This window comes from Rhinoraja longicauda, chromosome 30 (genome assembly GCF_053455715.1).
Source record: "Rhinoraja longicauda isolate Sanriku21f chromosome 30, sRhiLon1.1, whole genome shotgun sequence".
NCBI classification, from domain to species: Eukaryota; Metazoa; Chordata; class Chondrichthyes; order Rajiformes; family Arhynchobatidae; genus Rhinoraja; species Rhinoraja longicauda.
In genome coordinates, this window is record NC_135982.1 from 21419306 (window position 1) to 21439075 (window position 19770).

The window sequence follows — 19770 nt, forward strand, 5'->3', positions numbered from 1 at the left end:
AGCGTCGCCACGCTTTGGCGCCGACAACGTTACAATAGTTCACCGAGAAGTCCTACCTTCCTTGTGCCACCGTACGTGGCAGCAGGCGGCCTCCCGCTGGGTCCTCCCTTCATTCTCGGCGCCCCCCCTCCCCCCCCGATGGTCCCCAGCCCAGTCTCTCCTCCGTTCTCAGCACCTCCCTAGTCGGGTCCCCCTTCGTATCGTTTGCTGCCACACACTCTCATACTCACCATGCCGCCCAGCGTGTGACGTGTTAGGCTCATCACTTAGTTATTAAGCACAGTCAACATTACAGGAGGAGATCACTCAGCCCATCGCAGGGTTCCACTTATTTCGTCTCTGCACTCCATCCACCTGCCTTGCCCCCATATCCTTTCCTGCCTTTGACTAGCTAAGACAGCACAGTGGCGCAGCAGTAGAGTTGCTGCCTTCCAGCGCTAGACACCCGGGTCCGATCCTGACTACGGGTGCTGCCATTCCGGAGTTTGGAACGTTCTCCCCGTGACCTGCGTGGGTTTTCTCCGGGATCTCAGGTTTCCTCCCACACTCCAAAGACGCACAGCTTTGTAGGCTAATTGGCTGGGTGTCATTATAACTTGTCCCCAGTGTGCGAAGGGTAGTGTTCGTGTACGGGTGATCGCCGGTCGGCACGGACTCGGTGGGCCGAAGGGCCTGTTTCCGCGCTGTATCTCTAAACTGAACTGAAGTGAACTAAACCTATTGATTATTAAGTAAGCCGCCATCCACTGCACCCTTACCACTCCTCAGGGGATCTTTCCTTGTTCCCCAACAGCAGAAACGGAGCTCCAGCGCTGTGCCCACGACCGAGAAGTCAACGGTAGGTCGATTCCTTTCGCTGCTGTCTTCACCGACTGGTGGGCACGTGGATATGTGCCAGGGCTGAGATGACCAGGATTACAGGCAACTCACATTTTATGCGGGGTTTACCTGTTTGAAAAGCAGCGCCTAATTCAGAAAGCGCTAAGTCAAATATATGACAAATATATTTGGTGCCAGGCGTAAATTTGGGCACATTATTCCAAAAAAGGAGAGCGTAAATTAAACTAATTAGACAATAATTAGCCAATTATTGCATTATCGCATGAGACGCATTATTCTAAAAATGTGCAAATCAAACACGTAAAATGCAAGGTGCCTGTACATGGAATGTAAAGCCAAGGAAACAGCCATTGGCACCCCTAGTTTGCTGGTATTTTTAGACCACTCCAGTCTCCTCTCCATACACCTCCTCTCAGCTTTTTCAAAAGGTGAACCTTTTGCATCTTACAGAAATGTCAGTAATCTGGAATGCCGGGGGGCTTGTTGATACGAGTCTGGCAGCTTTTCCAGAATATTGGATGTTATTCCAATTAATACCACAACTATTCCCTGGAGCGCAAGAGAATAAGTGGTGATTGTATCGAGGTGTATAAAATCATGAGAGGAATAGATCGGGTAGACGCACAAAGTCTCTTGCCCAGAGAAGGGGAATCGAGAACCAGAGGGGCATAGGTTTAAGGTGAAGGGGGAAAGATTTTATAGGAATTTGAGGGGTAGCTTTTTCGCATAAAGGGTGGTAGATGTATGGAGCGAGCTACCATGGAGGTATTTGTGGCAGGGGGCTATTGCAACATTTAAGAAGCAATTAGACAAGTACATGGATAGGACAGTTTTAGAGGGATAAGGGCCAAACGCAGGCAAGTGGGACTAGTGTAGATGGGACACGTTGGTTGGTGTGGGCAAGTTGGAACGAAGGCCCTGTTTCCACTCTGTGACTCTCTATGACTCTAACACATTTTTAATTCAATTCTTTTAGATGTCACACAGTGTTATCATAAATTTCCATTGACCCCCCCCCCCCCCCCCAATAAGTTTAAAGGGTGTACAGGAACCAGGGCTGAGGTGAGCTGTGTGGAAACCTCATCTCATTTCCTCTCTGCTTCTGCCCTGAGGCAGAATGTTTCACAAAGATGTTCTTCGACATCTCCAAGTGAGTAAATTAGTACGACTTGGGTTTTCGAACCTCCCAGAAGTGGAAATATTCCTCTGATTTCCAGAGAGCCCGTTCTGGGCACCACACTGGTAAATCCTGCCCGTATGAGTTTGAGTGTAGTTTATTGACAGGTGTGCCGAGGTATTTTGTACCCAAACCCCTCGAGTGGAATTAGAACCTGTGACACGGTTGGATTGCTGCCCTCTGCGGACGGGTGAGGAAGGATTGTCACCACGGCTCCTCACATCCTTACAGTGTCAAATGAAACCTATAAATAAACCTGCCTGCTATTGAGCAGGGCTGATGGAGAGTAATAATAAACTGTGATGTGCCTCTAAGTCCAGGCACAGCGCCTGGCCACTGGGCTCCTCGGAGACAGTCTGCAGGGTATAATGGATGGTGTTAACTGCACGACACTGAGCCCTGGAGACTGGTGGTTGGGAGGGGGGGGAGGGGGGTGGGGGGAGATAGAGACAGCGAGGAGACTGGTGTTGGCTACTCCTCCGGTACATGGCTCCGACCTCAGCAACAACAGCAGCAGCAGCAGTACGACAGGGTCGAGCAGAAGCATTTGAGGAGTGTAAAGCACAGAGCGAGCATTCGGCCCATCTGTACTGTGGTGGACACAAAATGCTGGAGTAACTCAGCAGGGCAGGCAGCATCTCTGGAGAGAAGGAATGGGTGACGTTTTAGGTCGAGAAGCTTCTTCAGACTGAGAGTCACGGGTGCTGGAGTCTAGAGACATGGAAGGGAAAGGTGTGAAAATGACATATCAAAGTAGATGCTGTTAAGGAAATGTAGAATGGTTCATTGTTGGCTGAGGGGAAGGTGACAAGGAGGTATACAAACAGTAAAATATAATCAGAAGGACAGTGAAACTAGTTGGAGAACTTGGGTGGGGAGGAATGGAGAGAGAGAGAGAGAGAGAGAGAGAGAGAGAGAGAGAGAGAGAGAGAGAGAGAGGGAAAGCAATGGTTGCTTGAAGTTAGAGAAATTAATATTCATACCGCTGGGTTGTAAGTTGCCCAAGTGAAATATGGGGTGTTGTTCCTCCAATTTGCATTGAGCCTCACTCTGACAGTGGAGGAGGCCCAGGACAGAAAGGGCAGAATGGGAGGGGGAATTGAAGTGTTTAGCAACCGGGAGATCGCGTAGGCCCAGGCAGACTGAGCGCCGATGTTCAGCGAAACGATCGCCGAGTCTGCGCTTGGTCTCGCCGGTATCTAGGAGGTAGTGTTGGTTCTTCTCACTCCTTCACCCTCCCTCTCACCTGGTTCCTCTCACATGACGCAAAAGACATGCTGTGCTCAAGCACTCCAAAGACATGTCCATTCTGCATTGCTTTTATTGGTAAATAGCTCATAATTCTGCCCCCTTACTGATGAAAGTATCTTCTCTGCAGCTTTGTGCACTGAACATAGAAACATAGAAACATAGAAAATAGGTGCAGGAGTAGGCCATTCGGCCCTTCAAGCCTGCACCGCCATTCAATATGATCATGGCTGATCATCCAGCTCAGTAACCTGTACCTGCCTTCTCTCCATACCCCCTGATCCCTTTAGCCACAAGGGCCACATCTAACTCCCTCTTAAATATAGCCAATGAACTGGCCTCAACTACTATACAAATAAAATTGACTTGACTTGACCTTCTGTGACAGAGAATTCCACAGACTCACCACTCTGTGTGTGAAGAAATGTTTTCTCATCTCAGTCCTAAAAGACTTCCCCCTTATCCTTAAGCTGTGACCCCTGGTTCTGGACTTCCCCAACATCGGGAACAATCTTCCCGCATCTAGCCTCTCCAACCCCTTAAGAATTTTATATGTTTCTATAAGATCCCCCCTCAGTCTTCTAAATTCCAGTGAGTATAAGCCTAGTCTATCCAGTCTTTCTTCATATGAAAGTCCTGCCATTCCAGGGATCAATCTGGTGAACCTTCTCTGTACACCCTCTAAGGCTAGAATGTCTTTCCTCAGATTAGGAGACCAAAACTGTACACAATACTCCAGGTGCGGCCTCACCAAGCCCCTGTACAACTGCAGCAGAACCTCCCTGCTCCTATACTCAAATCCTCTTGCTATGAATGCTAACATACCATTCGCTTTCTTCACTGCCTGCTGCACCTGCACGCTTGCTTTCAATGACTGGTGCACCATGACACCCAGGTCACGTTGCATCTCCCCTTTTCCTAATTGGCCACCATTCAGGTAATACTCTGAATGACCCGTGGAACATGCCGTGTGGTTAACTGCCGGGAATGGTCCATCGCGTTGTTCTTTTTGGGATCTTGCTGTGCTCCGTTTCACGGTCGCGTTGCCCACATGCAGTGACTGCACCTTCGGACCGCATCTCGTTGTTTTCTCTTTTTTTAAACCAAAGATAAATGTCATTAACTATTTACAAAAATGATACAGTACAAAGATACAAACAAACCCACCACCATAATGCAGAGTAAAGCAAATATTCTTAAATACCGAATAAACTACTACACAACTATATCACCATCCTTATTGAGGGCGTGCAGCGTAGGTTTACTAGGTTAATTCCCGGAATGGCGGGACTGTCATATGTTGAAAGACTGGAGCGACTAGGCTTGTATACACTGGAATTTAGAAGGATGAGAGGGGATCTTATCGAAACGTATAAGATTATTAAGGGGTTGGACACGTTAGAGGCAGGAAACATGTTCCCAATGTTGGGGGAGTCCAGAACAAGGGGCCACAGTTTAAGAATAAGGGGTAGGCCATTTAGAACTGAGATGAGGAAAAACTTTTTCAGTCAGAGAGTTGTGAATCTGTGGAATTCTCTGCCTCAGAAGGCAGTGGAGGCCAATTCTCTGAGTGCATTCAAGAGAGAGCTAGATAGAGCTCTTAAGGATAGCGGAGTCAGGGGGTACGGGGAGAAGGCAGGAACGGAAATCCCCCAGGGAGCCCGTGGGCAGCACGTAGTCCCTTTCTCGTACCACCCGGGCGCGGACTTAACCCCGGAGGGACAGCATCATTGACAGTGTGGCACTTTGGGCGGCTCTGAGATGCCACTGGAATGAGGCACCTGGCTCCGTCGTTCCCCTGCGGCAGTGAGTGGAGCCGGAAGCAGGTACCAGCCACCACTGGGCTGGTGCCAGCGATGAGGTGGCATGGTTCAGGTGACACCACTGCCACTGCGGACGGCTGCAGTGCCAGTCTCTGGTTCCAAGGTGCCTTGACTTGTTCAATTATTGAGCTCACTGATCAAAGTCTGCAAGGGAGATAGATGCAGGTTGTAAACATGAGATGTGACATTGGCTGTAATTTATTACCTTTGTAACTCAATCAGTTCAAAAGATTCAATCCATGCATTGAATTATAATTTCTTCCTCTCGCTGTCCTTTCTCCTTTTATTCCTGCAAGGCTTTCACGTGAAACCTGCCTTTGAGTTACGCTTTTGTGTATCGGACTATTTTTGCTGCCCTTCTTTTTGTCCCAGTCTCCATTTCCATCTTTCTGTCTTTTTGGTTCTTTATTTTTAACCGTATGCTGTTCCCTCTCTTTAGATGTGTCCCTCTTGCCCTTGTCACTGTCATCTCCTGAGGGCTAATGGCATTGAATAGAATACACCTGTGCTGAAGGGTGGTGGGTAGATGGAACAAGTTGCCAGAGGAGGTAGTTAAGGCAGGTACAATAACAATATTTAAAAGCCATTTGGGCAGCTACATGAATAGGAATCAGAGGGATATGGGCCAAGCACAGGCAAATGGGACGAGCTTAGATGGGGCAATTTGGTCGGCAGAGATGAGTTGGGCCAAAGGACCTGTTTCAATGCTTTATGAATCTACACCCCTCATGATCTTATACTACCTCCTCCCTCCTCTGGCAGCTCGCTCCATACATCCACCACCCTCTGAGAGGAAAAACTCTCTCGCCTTGTCAACAATGCCTATTGTCCCTGCTGTTGTCAATCCTCCTGGTCTGCCTCCATTTTGTTTACGCGGTCGGCTCTCTTCTGCCAACAGAGTAAAGCCGACGATGGCACGGACTCTGGAGAAGATCCAGTGACCAACAAGAGGCACAGTCGCTCCTTCATTGGCAGCTTCTCCAAGCGCAAGGTGAGTGGACTGGGCTGCTTCATGGGGGCGTCACAGAGAGGGGCGGCCAAGGGAGTCCACCCACCCCCACCCCACCGTGGTGGAGCTTCTTCTCTCTGCTGGGTCTGATGGACAACTCCTGGTCACGCCAGGAACTGCAGATGCTGAAATCTTCAGCAAAGTGCTGGAGTAACCCAGCGGGTCAGGCAGCATCTGTGGCGGGTATGGATAGAACGCTCCAATACTTTGTGGGTTGGGCAACTCCTGGAGCCACTCCAGTGCAATGAACGATGCAGTTCCAATGTAATCTCTGTGCAGTTATCCACAGGGGTCGGCTCCAGTGAAGGAGGAACAGTTTTCCTTTCTGAGGCAAAGGGTGCCTGATGGTGGTAAATCGGGGGAATTCGTTACCACAGACAGCTGTGGAAGCCGAGTCAATTAATATTTTTCAGGCAGAGATTGATAGATTCTAGATTAGTACGTGTGCCAGGGGCTATGGGGAGAAGGCAGGAGAATGGGATTGAGAGGGAAAGATAGGGCAGCCATGATTGAATGGCGAGTAGACCTGATGGGCCGAATGGCCTAATTCTGCTCCCGGAACTTCAGAGCATGCGATTCTGAGCTCATGCTCCCCACTGCACACGTGACCTTGGCTGACGGCTGTGTGAGGCACTGACGGAGTACTACACCGTTGGAGTTGCAGTCCCTCAGATGCGATTATCCTCAGGCCTCCTTTGCTGGTGACAGTACAAACATCCCCCATTTTGCAACGAGGCTGAGAGCTCACCCTCGAGTGCTGACAAATGTTTATTTCATGACCACCATCATGTAAAACAGATTTGGGGTGTCATGGTGACTCTGCCAGTGGAGTTGCTGCCTTACAGTGCCAGAGACCCAGGTTTGATCCTGACTATGTGTACAGAGTTTGTACGTGCTCCCCGTGACCGCGTGGTTTTTCCCCACGTGCTCCAATTTCCTCGCACATTCCAAAGACAAGCAGGATAATTGGCTTCTGTAAATTGCCCCGAGTGTGTAGGATAGAACTAGTGTACAGGTAATTGCTGGTCAGCGCCGACCCGGAGTGCCGAAGAGCCTGTTTCCACGCTATATCTCTAAACTAAGCTATTATTCTCAATGGTGTGTGTGGTCCAGCGTCGACATTGCTGGACACCATTTCAGCAACTTGGCCGCTGGACTACTTCACCAGGGACCCCAGTAGAACAAAATCACAGCAAGGTGCATCAATGTGAGAACCATTGTACTGTCCGAAACTATCAGCATCTGACCAGTGTTACCACCCACTCATTGCAGAAGAAAGCTGTGAAGATCAAGAAGTCATCGAGCTTGGAGGATGATGAAGATGATCATGAGCATCAAACCACTGCCAGCCGGAGTGTGGTCCACTCGACAAAGTGAGCAGCGGGGATGGATGGATGGATGGATGGATGGATGGATGGATGGATGGATGGATGGATGGATGGATGGATGGATGGATGGATGGACGGGTGGGTGGATGGGTGGGTGGGTGGATGGACGGACGGACGGACGGGTGGGTGGGTGGGTGGGTGGGTGGGTGGGTGGGTGGATGGGTGGGTGGATGGATGGATGGATGGACAGACGGACGGACGGACGGGTGGGTGGATTGGTGGGTGGATGGGTGGGTGGGTGGATGGGTGGGTGGGTGGGTGGATGGATGGGTGGGTGGATGGATGGATGGACAGACGGACGGACGGACGGGCGGACGGGCGGACGGATGGACGGAGAATCAGTGCCCAGCAGACCCGTCAGACAAGGGAGAAGGATTACTGAGTGGAGACTGACCATTGCAAGAGGTGTCACCTTGCAGGATGGCCAGTTTTGTCCAGTCCGCATTGATCACGTATTGCGTCAGTCCCATGAATGTAAAGTCCTGATCCAAGGGTGATTTCTCCCACTTTACTATCAGTGCTATCACCAGACAATTGCAGGAAGGCCATTGTAAAATGTAGAACAGTACAGTGTGGGAATAGACCCTTCTGCCCTGGTGCCAAATTAATCTCCATGGTTCAATGATACTCAAAGGTATCTTATTTGTCACATGCACCGAGGTACAGCAAAATTATTTTTTGTATACAGTTCAGCACAAGTGTCACTATACATAAGCACTTAGATACATCTTAGATAAGCATCACAGATACAGGACTACACTGAGCAGTAGTACACTGAGACAGTGTGCAGTTTGGCGCCATTATCAAGTGCCAGTTTGTGAATTCAAGGAACCAGCACCTTCTGCCTGCACACAATCCATATCCCTTCATTCCCTTGTTCTGTCCATCATCATTCATCCATCCTGATGTTCCCAAGCTGGAGTATCCAATTGTTATAATTATAGTGGGCGATCAGTTTCCTGCACTCTGGAAGTTCATAGAGTTGTTAACACGCTTTCTTGTTATCGGTCCTACCTGCTCTGACAACCATCACAAAACTCTCTCTTCACATCCCCTTGCCTTTCCACTTACACCATTGATCCTCCTTTACTTTTCCCTGACCATCATCACAGTCTCTCTCACCTCTCCCTGCCGTTCCTAGGTGCGGTCGACAGAAGAAGACCATGAAGCTGTCCCGGGCACTCTCTGACCTGGTTAAGTACACAAAGTCTGTCGGCATGTACGATATCGACTCTGAAGGTGGGTGGCACTGGATGCGTTGACCTATTGTTTCCGCCATCTCTGTCAAGTCGGTGATTATATAGCACAGGCGAACAGGGGCAGCAGGCACAGGGCGTAACGTCACCTGGCCACGTGAGCCTGACGAAGCCTGGTGTGTCCACAGTGATGGACCACACACTTCACCATTAGCCACCCCACCCACACTGCTGCCTTTGGGGGGCAGATGGTCACAGGCCAAGGGGAATGGAGTCTGAGGTCAAGTGCCATGGAGCCATTAGAGGATCAGACGCCAAGGATCGGGAGGTGATGGAGAGTGATGAATGGTTGGGAGATCAGAGATTGGGAGTGGGGGGGGGGGGAGTTTAGTCAAGAGATCAGGGAATGCGGAGTTAGTAATGGTTGAGGGTAGAGACTAAGGAGTGGGGGGGGGAGGGGGTAGGGAGATCGAAGCCCGGTGAGAGGGAGGATGGAGATTGGACTGTGGGGTGCAGCAAGTGGTTGGCAGTGCAGCACCTGAGCAGCAGCCAGGTACCTCAACCCCCAGGTCTAGACCAAGAACGTTCTGTCAAAGGACAGGGTCCATTCTCGATGGAGAAGACTGTGCAGGGCCGTGGGAGAAAGAGGAAGAGAGCACGGGGAGGGGGGGGGGCGGGGTGCACTGGTTGGGTGGGCAAACACAGCGATATGTGGGCTGAATGGCCTCTTCCTTTGCTGTTTGATGACAACCCATTGCTGATGAGTGACAGCATCGACCCTGCAGCAGGTCCCACTGACACAGGGATTCCAATCCAGTGGCCGCACGGTGGCACAGCTGATAGAGCCACCGCCTCACAGCGCCGGAGACCCGGGTTCAATCCCGACCACAGGTGCTATCTGTGTGAGGTTTGCAGGCTCTCTCTGTGACCGCGTGAGTTTCCCCCGGTTGCTCCGGTTTCTTCCCAAACCCCCAAAGACGTTTGGGTTTGTAGGTTCAATGGCCTCTGTAAATTGTCCCTACTGTGCAGGGAGTGGATGGGAAAGTGGGATAACCTAGAACTAGTGTGAACAGGTGGTCAGCGTGGACTCGGCGGGCCGAAGGGCCTGCTCACATGCTGTATCTTTCAATCAATCAATCAAATGAGGGTCATATTTTTTTATAATGTCCAAAAATAAACTTTATTCAGAATAAAAAATGTATGCAAAACAAAAACTGTGCAAATCCTTTCCAGACATTCTCAGCGCCTGTACATTCATTAACGTCATACTCAGTAGTTTTTGCACCTATACTTAAACAAAGTACCCATGCCAGCATGTGGCACCCTGGGGTGATGTACCTCCCCTTGTCTGATGGGTGTCCCCACTGGACTCAGACCATTAATGTCCAGCAGCGGAAGGACCCGAGAGTGTGGTCTTCCCCGACAGGGCCTTGGCATTGGCTGCACCAAGCTTCAGTAAGTCCCTCGGCACGTACTCCTGCAGTCTGCAGCGGGCCAGTCAGCATCATTCACTGGTGGACACCTCACTGTGCTGGGAGGCCAGCAGGTTTCGGGCAAACCAACGAGCGTCTTCCACTGACCTTCCAGCAGAACTTGGTGGCCGTCTCCGAGTGTCCCTGGGAACAGCCCGTAAATCAGAGAGTCCTCAGTTACGGAGCTGGGAGGGGATGAACCATAAACCTTGCTCAGGGCAGTGTAGATCAGCAGTATGATTCTGACGGTGCAGGAAAGATCTGACTGGGAGGGCTCCTCTCACCACTGGCCAAGCGAGGTCTTAGTGCTTGTTGGTGAGTTCTGGCGATGAGGCATCTTGCCGGACAAGCTGGGCAGTCTGCTCAGGGAACCACGCCACAGGATCCATTGAGTCCTTGTCCTGCAGTGCCTGCAGGATGTTCCATGCTGACCACGGCCCGGTGGACTTGAGGTCAAACGTGGTGGTCTGGAAGAACCTTTCCACAAAGGACAGGTGATGGGCAAATGTCCAACTGACTGGCACATTGCATGGCATTAGTGCCAGGCTAAACCTTTGCTACACTGGAAGCAGGTAGCATCTCAGCAGGTAATGCCAGGGTCTGATCGGCCAGTAGAGGGAGCGGTGGAGGAGTTAGGAGAATGTGGGGGACATGGTCACTTTAACTGAGGGTGAGTTAAGTCTCCGCACTCGTGCTTTGACAACCCCTCTCTGCTTGCTCTCTCTGGCAGTCGTGTGCAGTTGGCAGGTCTCTTCGTTCAGTGAGGCAAAGACCCACCAGCTCCTGCAGCAGAAGCCCCAGCAGTTCCTGCGGGTGAACCAGCAACAGCTCTCCCGTATCTACCCCTCCTCCTACAGGGTGGACTCCAGCAACTTCAACCCCCAGCCCTTCTGGAACGCAGGCTGCCAGCTCGGTACGTGAAGCACACTGCCCGCTACATACATCTCACGCACACTGCCCCTCACCCACACTGCCCGCCCTACACACACTGCCCGCCCTACACACACCTCACGCACACTGCCCCTCACCCACACTGCCCGCCCTACACACACTGCCCCTCACCCACACTGCCCCTCACCCACACTGCCCGCCCTACACACACTGCCCCTCACCCACACTGCCCCTCACCCACACTGCCCCTCACCCGCACTGCCCCTCACCCGCTCTGCCCCTCACCCACACTGCCCGCCCTACACACACTGCCCCTCACCCACACTGCCCCTCACCCACACTGCCACTCACCCACACTGCCCGCCCTACACACACTGCCCCTCACCCACACTGCCCCTCACCCACACTGCCCGCCCTACACACACTGCCCCTCACCCACACTGCCCCTCACCCACACTGCCCCTCACCCACACTGCCCCTCACCCGCTCTGCCCCTCACCCACACTGCCCGCCCTACACACACTGCCCCTCACCCACACTGCCCCTCACCCACACTGCCCCTCACCCACACTGCCCCTCACCCACACTGCCCCTCACCCACACTGCCCCTCACACACACTGCCCGCCACATACATCTCACCCACACTGCCCCTCACCCACACTGCCCGCCCTACACACCCCTCACACACACTGCCCCTCACCCACACTGCCTGCCCAACACACACCTCACTCACACTGCCCCTCACACACACTGCCCGCCCTACACACCCCTCACACACACTGCCCCTCACACACACTGCCCCTCACACACACTGCCCCTCACACACACTGCCCCTCACACACACAGCCCCTCACACACACCTCACACACACACCCCACCCACACTGCCCACCCTACACACCCCTCACACACACTGTCCCTCACACACATTGCCCCTCACCCACACTGTTCCTCACACACATACACAGCCCCCCCCCCCCACCCCCCGTCACACCACAACCCCACCCACACTCTGCACCGTGCCACACCCTCATAGGTGACTGATTGTCCCTAGTGTTTGTAGGATAGTGTTAGTGTGCGGGCATTGCTGGTCAGTGCGGACTTGGTGGGCCGAAGGGCCTGTTTCCACGCTGCATAATTAAACTAAAAATGGTGCAATCTGTGGCAGCTCGAATTCTGTTAATGCACGAAAAGAGGTAACGGTCTCTCTCTCTCTCCCTCTCACTCTCTCTCTCTCTCCTTACAGTTGCATTGAACTACCAGTCTGAAGGAAGAGTGCTGCAGCTTAATAGAGCCAAGTTTAACTCCAATGGGAGCTGTGGCTATGTTCTCAAACCCAAGTGCATGACTCGTGGTAAGAAAAACCAACTCCTGTACTTCAGAGGTAGTTTGTAAGAGAGCAAAGACCAGGAAGTGGATCTGGCTGACTGACTCCGAGCTCTGACCTTTCACCTATGACACCCATCCTGCCCGGACCCTGTGTTGGTCTAGCACAGGGACTGGTCCTCAGCAGTTGCTGAGATCCACATCTCTTCACGCCAGATCTCCACACTTCTCCACTGAGGATCTGAGAGGGGCTCTACATATGGTTGGCTCTACATAGGGTTGCCAACTTTCCAACTCTCAAGTAAGGGACAAAATGTGACGTCACAGCCCGTGCCCCATGTGACCTCACCCAGCCAGCGACCACGTGCACCCGTTCCACCAATGGCAGCAGCCCGGGTCGGGAGGCGGGTTGCTACGGAATCTCCGTTAGGCGAACACACTCGGCCACGCTACCCGAACACACTCTGTTAGCCAAGAGTGTCCGGGCCTACAGTGTCCGGGCCTACAGCGGCCCCTGGGTCTACAGTGTCCGGGCCTACAGCGGCTCCCGGGCCTACAGTGTCCAGGACAAGGGCGGTCCCGTACGGGACAAACAAATTTATCCCAAAATAAGGGATGTCCCGTATTTGTTGTCCCCAATGTGTAGTATAGAACTAGTGCATGGATGATTGCAGAAGGGTCTCGACCCAAAAACGTCACCCATTCCTTCTCTCCAGAGATGCTGCCTGTCCTGCTGAGTTACTCCAGTCTTTTGTGTCTATCTTAGTACGTGGACAGCATGGACTCGGGGGGGGGGGGGAGGGGGCAAGGGGCCATTTTCCACACTGTGTCTCTAAACTAAACTAAATCCATCCAACCCAGACATCATACCCTTCCCCTCTTCTTCCTTCATGTGACTATTAGATTCACGCGAGATGCTGTTGATCCCACTCACCCTTCAAGTCCAAAGGAATTTCTCCTGTGTTTCCTCTCAGTTGATATTTCAGTCCCCTGTTTCTGACCTGTGGTGCTACTGGATGTGTTATTTGGTACATCTGAGGTAGCCTTGTAATAATTGAGCAGCAGAATCTTCAATGTAAATCCTGTGCTCCTCCCTGCAATCTCTTCCCAGTCCCTCCTCTCAGTTACTCCTTGCAACCGAGCTCTGGGCTCCAAGAGAGTGCAGCGTAGGTTCACCAGGTTAATTCCCGGGACGGCGGGACTGACATATGACATATGACAAAGAATGGATCGACTGGGCTTGTATTCACTGGAATTTAGAAGGATGAGAGGGGATCTCAGAAACATTTAACATTCTTAAGGGATTGTACAGGCTCGATGCAGGAAAAATGTTCCCGATGTTGGGGGAGTCCAGAACCAGGGGTTGCAGTTTAAGAATTAGCGGTGGGTCATTTAGGACTGAGATGAGGAAAAACCTTTTCACCCAGAGAGTTGTGAATCTGTGGAATTCTCTGCCACAGAAGGCAGTGGAGGCCAACTCCACTGGCCTCCACTGTAGCCCGGCAGTGGAGGCCAACTCTGGATGATTTCAAGAGAGAGTTAGATATAGCTCTTATTGACTAATGGAATCAAGGGATATGGGGAGAAAGCAGGAACGGGGTACTGATTCACGATGATCAGCCATGATCATATTGAATGGCGGTGCAGGCTCGAAGGGCCAAATGTCCAACTCCTGCACCTATTTTCGATGTTTCTATGTTTCCAAGAGCAGTCAGCCACCACTCACTGAAGGGTTCTTTGTCTGTGGCTGATTCACACTTCTGTAAAATACCAAAGAGTAGGCACAGTGGCGCAGCAGTACAGTTGCTGCCTTGCAGCGCTGGAGACCTGGGTTCGATCCTGACCACTTTTTTTTATTTATTTATTTTTATTTTTTTTTAATATATAAAAGTTTTATTCCAAAGAAAAACATACAAACATACTAAGCAAAATGTGATCAAACAAAAGCCGCCTGTATCGGCAGTTTACAAATTAAACAATTATCACATTAAAATCCCGCCATCTCTGTCAACAATACATTCAACCCCCCGCGGCGACCAGCGTTCCCGGAAGGCCTCCAAAGTCCCCGTGGACACCGCGTGTTCCCTCTCCAGGGACACGCGGGCACGGACGTAAGCCCGGAACAGGGGTAGGCAGCCGACTTCTGTGAGGCCAGGCCCAGGAGCAGACCGACAGGGAGACCCCCTCCTCCCTCCTGACCCTCCCCCCTCTGAACCGGGTGCCCAAAAATTAAAAGCGTAGGGCTAAAATGGAGCCAGAACTTGAGGAGCAGCCCCTTCAGATACTGGAACAGGGGCTGTAACCTCACGCACTCTGTATACAAATGGTACACGGTCTCCTCATCACCGCAGAAGCGACAGGCGGCAGACGAGACCGTGAACCGGCTCAAGTACCTGTTACAGGCTATAGCCTTATGCAACACTCTCCACCCCAGGTCCCCGATGTAAAGCGGGAGGACCCCCTTATAGAGAGACCTCCACTGGGGACCGCTCCCGCCGTCAGGTGGTAACACGGACCGCCAGGGCGTGTCCGGACGGAAGACGAGAGCGAGGAAGTGGAGAGTGTGCAGGAGCAGCCTGTACAAAACGCGCCTCTCCGCGTCACGGAACGGCACGCTGGGCATCTGGGAAAGGCGGCTCATATTGCATGGGGCCGGCTCTCGGGAAGGGACCCGTGCCGTGGGCCCAATGAGCAATTCCGACGGAGCGGGGGTAAGCCCAGTCGGAATCGCTCCACGCACACGCCTCTCCTCGACACCCACCGTGACAGGGTGAGGACCGGCCCCCCTCACAACCACAGCACCCCCCTCCCCCTGAGGAGCAGCGCCCTGGCTGAAGGTGACCAAATTCCTGGCTCTCAGGAGATCACGGTAAAAACCAGGCAACTCCCGCCTAGCGCGCTGACTCATGCCCGCTACCGGGAGCCGTGATCCCTCCTGGAGGCAGCGCCCCTGGCAGAAAAAGTACGTGGCCAGCAAGTGCCATCTGGGAGGGCACTCGGAGAACACGTATCTCCGCAAGGTCCTGAGTCGGAGGGCTGCCACCTGAGTGCGGACGCAGACTAGCGCCTGACCGCCCTCCTCCAACGGGAGACTCAGAACCCCAGCAGAGACCCAGTGGTTCCTCTCACCCCAGAAGAAGTTAACTAACCTCCTCTGTATCATGGCGATGAAACGAGAGGACGGGACCAGAGTGGCCAGCCGGTACCACAGCAGAGAGGCCACCAGCTGGTTTATGACCAAAGCCCTACCCCGATATGATAACACACCAAGGAGGCCTGACCAGCGCCCCACACGGGCGACCATCTTCGCCTCCAGCTCCTGCCAATTCGCCTGCCAAGCCCCCTCAGTGGGACTCAGGTAGATCCCCAGATAGAGGAGGTGCGTGGTGCTCCACGCAAAAACTGCCATCTCCTCCGGCAGGGAGTCTACCTGCCACTGACCCACCAAGAGCCCAGCACACTTCCCCCAGTTGATCCTGGCGGAGGATGCGGCTGAGAACACCCGCTGGCACTCACGCATCCTCCGCAGGTCAACCGCGTCGGTGAACATTAGTAGCACATCGTCGGCGTAGGCCGAGAGAACCACCTCCACCCCCGGCCCCGGCAAATCCAAACCTGCCAGCCGCCTCCGTAGGAGGCACAGGAATGGCTCCACACAGAGGGAATAAAGCTGGCCGGACATGGGGCATCCCTGACGAACCCCCCTCCCAAAGTGAATGGGAGCCAACAAAGAGCCATTGACCTTGACCAGGCACTCTGCGGCAGCGTATAGGAGCCGGACCCGGGCCACAAAATGGGGTCCGAATCCAAACGCCCGCAGAGTCCCGAGAAGGTAGTCGTGTCCCACCCGGTCAAACGCTTTCTCCTGGTTAAGGGAGAGAAAGGCAACGGACTGACCAGCCCTCTGGCACAGATGGATCAGGTCCCGGACCAGATGGATATTGTCCTGGATGGACCGGCCCGGGACTGTGTAGGACTGGTCAGGGTGGATCACATGGGACAGCATGGGCCCCAGGCGATTGGCCAATGCCCGTGCAAAGACTTTGTAACCCGTACTGAGAAGAGAGACCGGGCGCCAGTTCTTCAAGAGGCGGAGATCGCCCTTCTTGGGCAGCAGGACGACGACTGCCCTGCGCCATGAGAAGGGCATCTCCCCGGTCGCCAGGCTCTCCCCCAACACCTTCACATAGTCGCCCCCCAGGACACCCCAGAAGGCTCGAAGAAACTCCACAGTCAGCCCATCCAGCCCCGGAGACTTGCCCCTACTGAGCTGGTGCAGGGCACCAGTCAACTCCTCCAGAGTTAGGGGATCATCGAGGCGCTCAGCCACCTCCCTGCACACTATGGGTAAGCCCTCCCACAGCACCCCTTGTGCCTCCCCACTAGATGTTCCCTCGGAGAACAGAGTGTCATAGAACGACCAAACTGAGGCACCGATCCTCTCTGGATCCGTGACGGGGGAGCCATCGTCTGCAAGCAACTCGACAAACTGCCTGCGGGCACCTCGGCACTTTTCCAGGGAGAAGAAAAAGGGGGAGGCGCGGTCCAGATCGTGCAACATCTGGACTCGCGACCTCACATACGCGCCCCGGGACCTCCTCAGCTGCAAGTCCCTCAGTGCCCCTTTCTTCTCCTGGTACTCCTCCCACTCACACGAGGGTCCCTCCGTCTGACCCAGGCGAGACTCCGAGTCGAGCAACTCTCTCTCAAGCCGTCCGATCTCGGAGTCCCGCCCCTTGGTCGACCCCCTCGTGTAGTCCTGGCAAAACAGACGGACGTAAGCCTTCCCTACATCCCACCACTGCCTTAGGGAAGGGAAATGCCCCTGCCTTTCCCTCCACTCCGCCCAGAACTGCTTGAATGAGTCCCGGAACCGGCGCTCCTCCAGCAGCCGGTTGTTGAAGTGCCAGTACGCGGACCCTGCCCGTGTGCGCGTCGGGATAAAGTCCACTCGCACCAGGCAGTGGTCCGAGCACGGCTCCAACCGCATGGAGGCTGCCGAGACACAGGACACATAAGCCTTAGACACATATACACGGTCAATACGGGAACCACCCCCCTTAAACCTGTATGAGAAGGCGCCGGAGTTGGGATGGAAATTCCTCCAAGCATCTACTAGCTCAAAAGAATCCACCAACTCCCTTAATGTCTTGACCGCTGCCGGATCGCGCTGAATGCCAGAGCGATCTCTCGCCTCAAGGGTACAATTAAAATCACCCCCCAGGAAAACACACTCCCCCCGATCGATGGTGTTCAACAGCGCGGTCACTTCTTGTGTTAACCGCGTCTGCATAGCACCGCTCTTGGGGGCGTACACATTAATAAAATGTAACGGCACGCCATCCAGGCGCACGGCCAGATACAACAACCGGCCTGGTACAATGTCCTGCACCTTGACAATCTCCGGCTGGAAAGATGGGGCCAACAGGAAGGCCACTCCACTCGAAATGGAGGTGAGATGGCTGATGTAGACCCCCCCTTCCCACTCCAGGAGCCAGGTGGGCTCGTCACTAGCCACAGTGTGTGTTTCCTGCAGGAAGCTCACCGCGTACCTCCCGTCCCTCAGCACCGAGAGATGGTGAAACCTACGGAGAGGCTCCCTGGCCCCATTAATATTCAGGCTGGCTATAGTGAGCTTCATTTTGAAAGCGCACAAGAACTTTTACCAGCCCCCCGTGACGGAATGGAGCCCCCCCGAGCCCTCTGCCCTTTCTTTAGGGACTTAAAAAGCTCTTGGAGCTGGCGCCGCTCATTTTTCAATACACCTGCCATGTTCCCCTCCTCCTGAAGGATGGCATAAACGGACTGCAAGGGTACCGTCAGGTCTGACCAGAGGTCGACAGCCAGATCTGCCTTATTCCTCTTCCCTCTGCTGTCCTTCAGAAACTTCCGGAGTTCCCAGATATCAACAAGCCGAGACACGGGGCTGCGGGTGGGACAGTCCATCAACTCACTGTCGCTGGACTCCACGTCCCCCTCCTCCTCCCACTCAATGTCTGAGCCCGAGTCTGGATAGTTCTGACTCCCAGCCGCCTCGCTCACCCCTCCCTGTGAGGTGGGCGGGTCGGCCACATCACCCGGTCCCTCCTCCGTCACCATCCCACCCCCAGGATCAGTGACGGGGGCCGGTACCGGTACCTCTAACTGTGGCAAGCTGCCTGGTAAATGGCCAGGCTCCTGCACACCCCCACCGCCCTCTGTAACCGGATTGGGGGCAGTGATGTTGGAGGAAGTCTCCGGGGCGGGCAGTGAGAGGGTACATCTGGAGTCCGACCGAAGGACACGATCCGAAACGACCATGTCCTCCTTCGCACCCAGGGCACCCGGCCCAGCACCGTCACCCAGAGAGTCCCCGTCCCCCACCACCAGGGGAACCACCTCGCTCTGGCCCTCAGGGGGCGATGTTCCCGGAGTCTCCCCTGCTCCCTCAGCCGATGGGGCAGCACACCCCTCAATAGGACTCGTAGCCTCAATGGGGAGCATGGGCTGGGGACCCACCCCCACACTCAAGTCCCCCCCATCAATCTTCCCCTGGTCACCCTCTAAGCCAGCGGACGCAATCCCTGGGGGAACAGCCCCCTCGGGTAGTGTGTCACCACTCTCAGGTGGTCCCTGCACTACAGAGGCATCCTCCTGCCCACAGGAAGCGTGTACTGGGTACTCTGCCTCAACAGGGGAGAAACACCTCCCTTCAGGTCGCCCCTGACCTTCAGGGCCGTTCTCCGTGTCAGAGGACCCATGCCTCCTCCTCTTATAACCACTAGCGTGCGGTGGTACAGTCAGCTCCATTGCTGAAGCCTGTTCCTCCGCCCCGCCATCTACCTGCTCATCCTCTCCAGCCTTCAGACCCTCAGGCTTCCCTGGGCTAGGCTCAGAGGCGAGCTCGATAATATCTACTGCCGGGGACCCTCATTAAGGTGACCTTCTGCCTGGCGTCCCGCTTGAACGTTCTTCTTCTTCCATTTAGCTTTTTTACTCTTCTGTCTCTCCCAGTGCCCCTCATCCACCCCCCACCCTGCACCGGCATCCTCCGCCACAGGTACGGGACATGGGGGTGGTGGGGGAATGGAGGTTGGGGCAAGGGAACAAAGTCATCACGGGCCACCGTGGTAGAACCAGCAGCCCCAGATGGGCCAGCACTGCCTTCCTGGGCCACTTTGGTAGAGCTGGCAGCCTGGTGCTTGGGACAATTCCTGCGGAAATGCCCCACCTCTTTGCATGCATGGCAGCGTGCTTGGCCCGTGTTCCAAAACACACGATAGCAGAATCATTCCCATTCAACCTCAAAACTCCCCTCCATATCAATCCCCTGTGCCAGCTGTATGTACACACGGCGATTGAACGTTAATACATGCTGCATTTCGGGATCATCCAACCTATGCAACAGTTTGGTGGGCCCA

General features: G+C 53.9%; 1 protein-coding gene across 1 annotated transcript in view; it reads left to right on the top strand.

The window, feature by feature from the left end:
* The window catches only part of LOC144607922 (1-phosphatidylinositol 4,5-bisphosphate phosphodiesterase eta-2-like), a 182338-nt gene that overhangs the window by 125214 nt on the left and 37354 nt on the right, over positions 1–19770 (top strand). Inside the window, exons 12-17 of the mRNA XM_078425056.1 lie at positions 794–838; positions 5987–6079; positions 7370–7470; positions 8627–8724; positions 10884–11066; positions 12291–12398. Coding sequence (XP_078281182.1) covers positions 794–838; positions 5987–6079; positions 7370–7470; positions 8627–8724; positions 10884–11066; positions 12291–12398 — 628 coding nt within the window. The remainder of the gene's footprint in view (positions 1–793; positions 839–5986; positions 6080–7369; positions 7471–8626; positions 8725–10883; positions 11067–12290; positions 12399–19770) is intronic.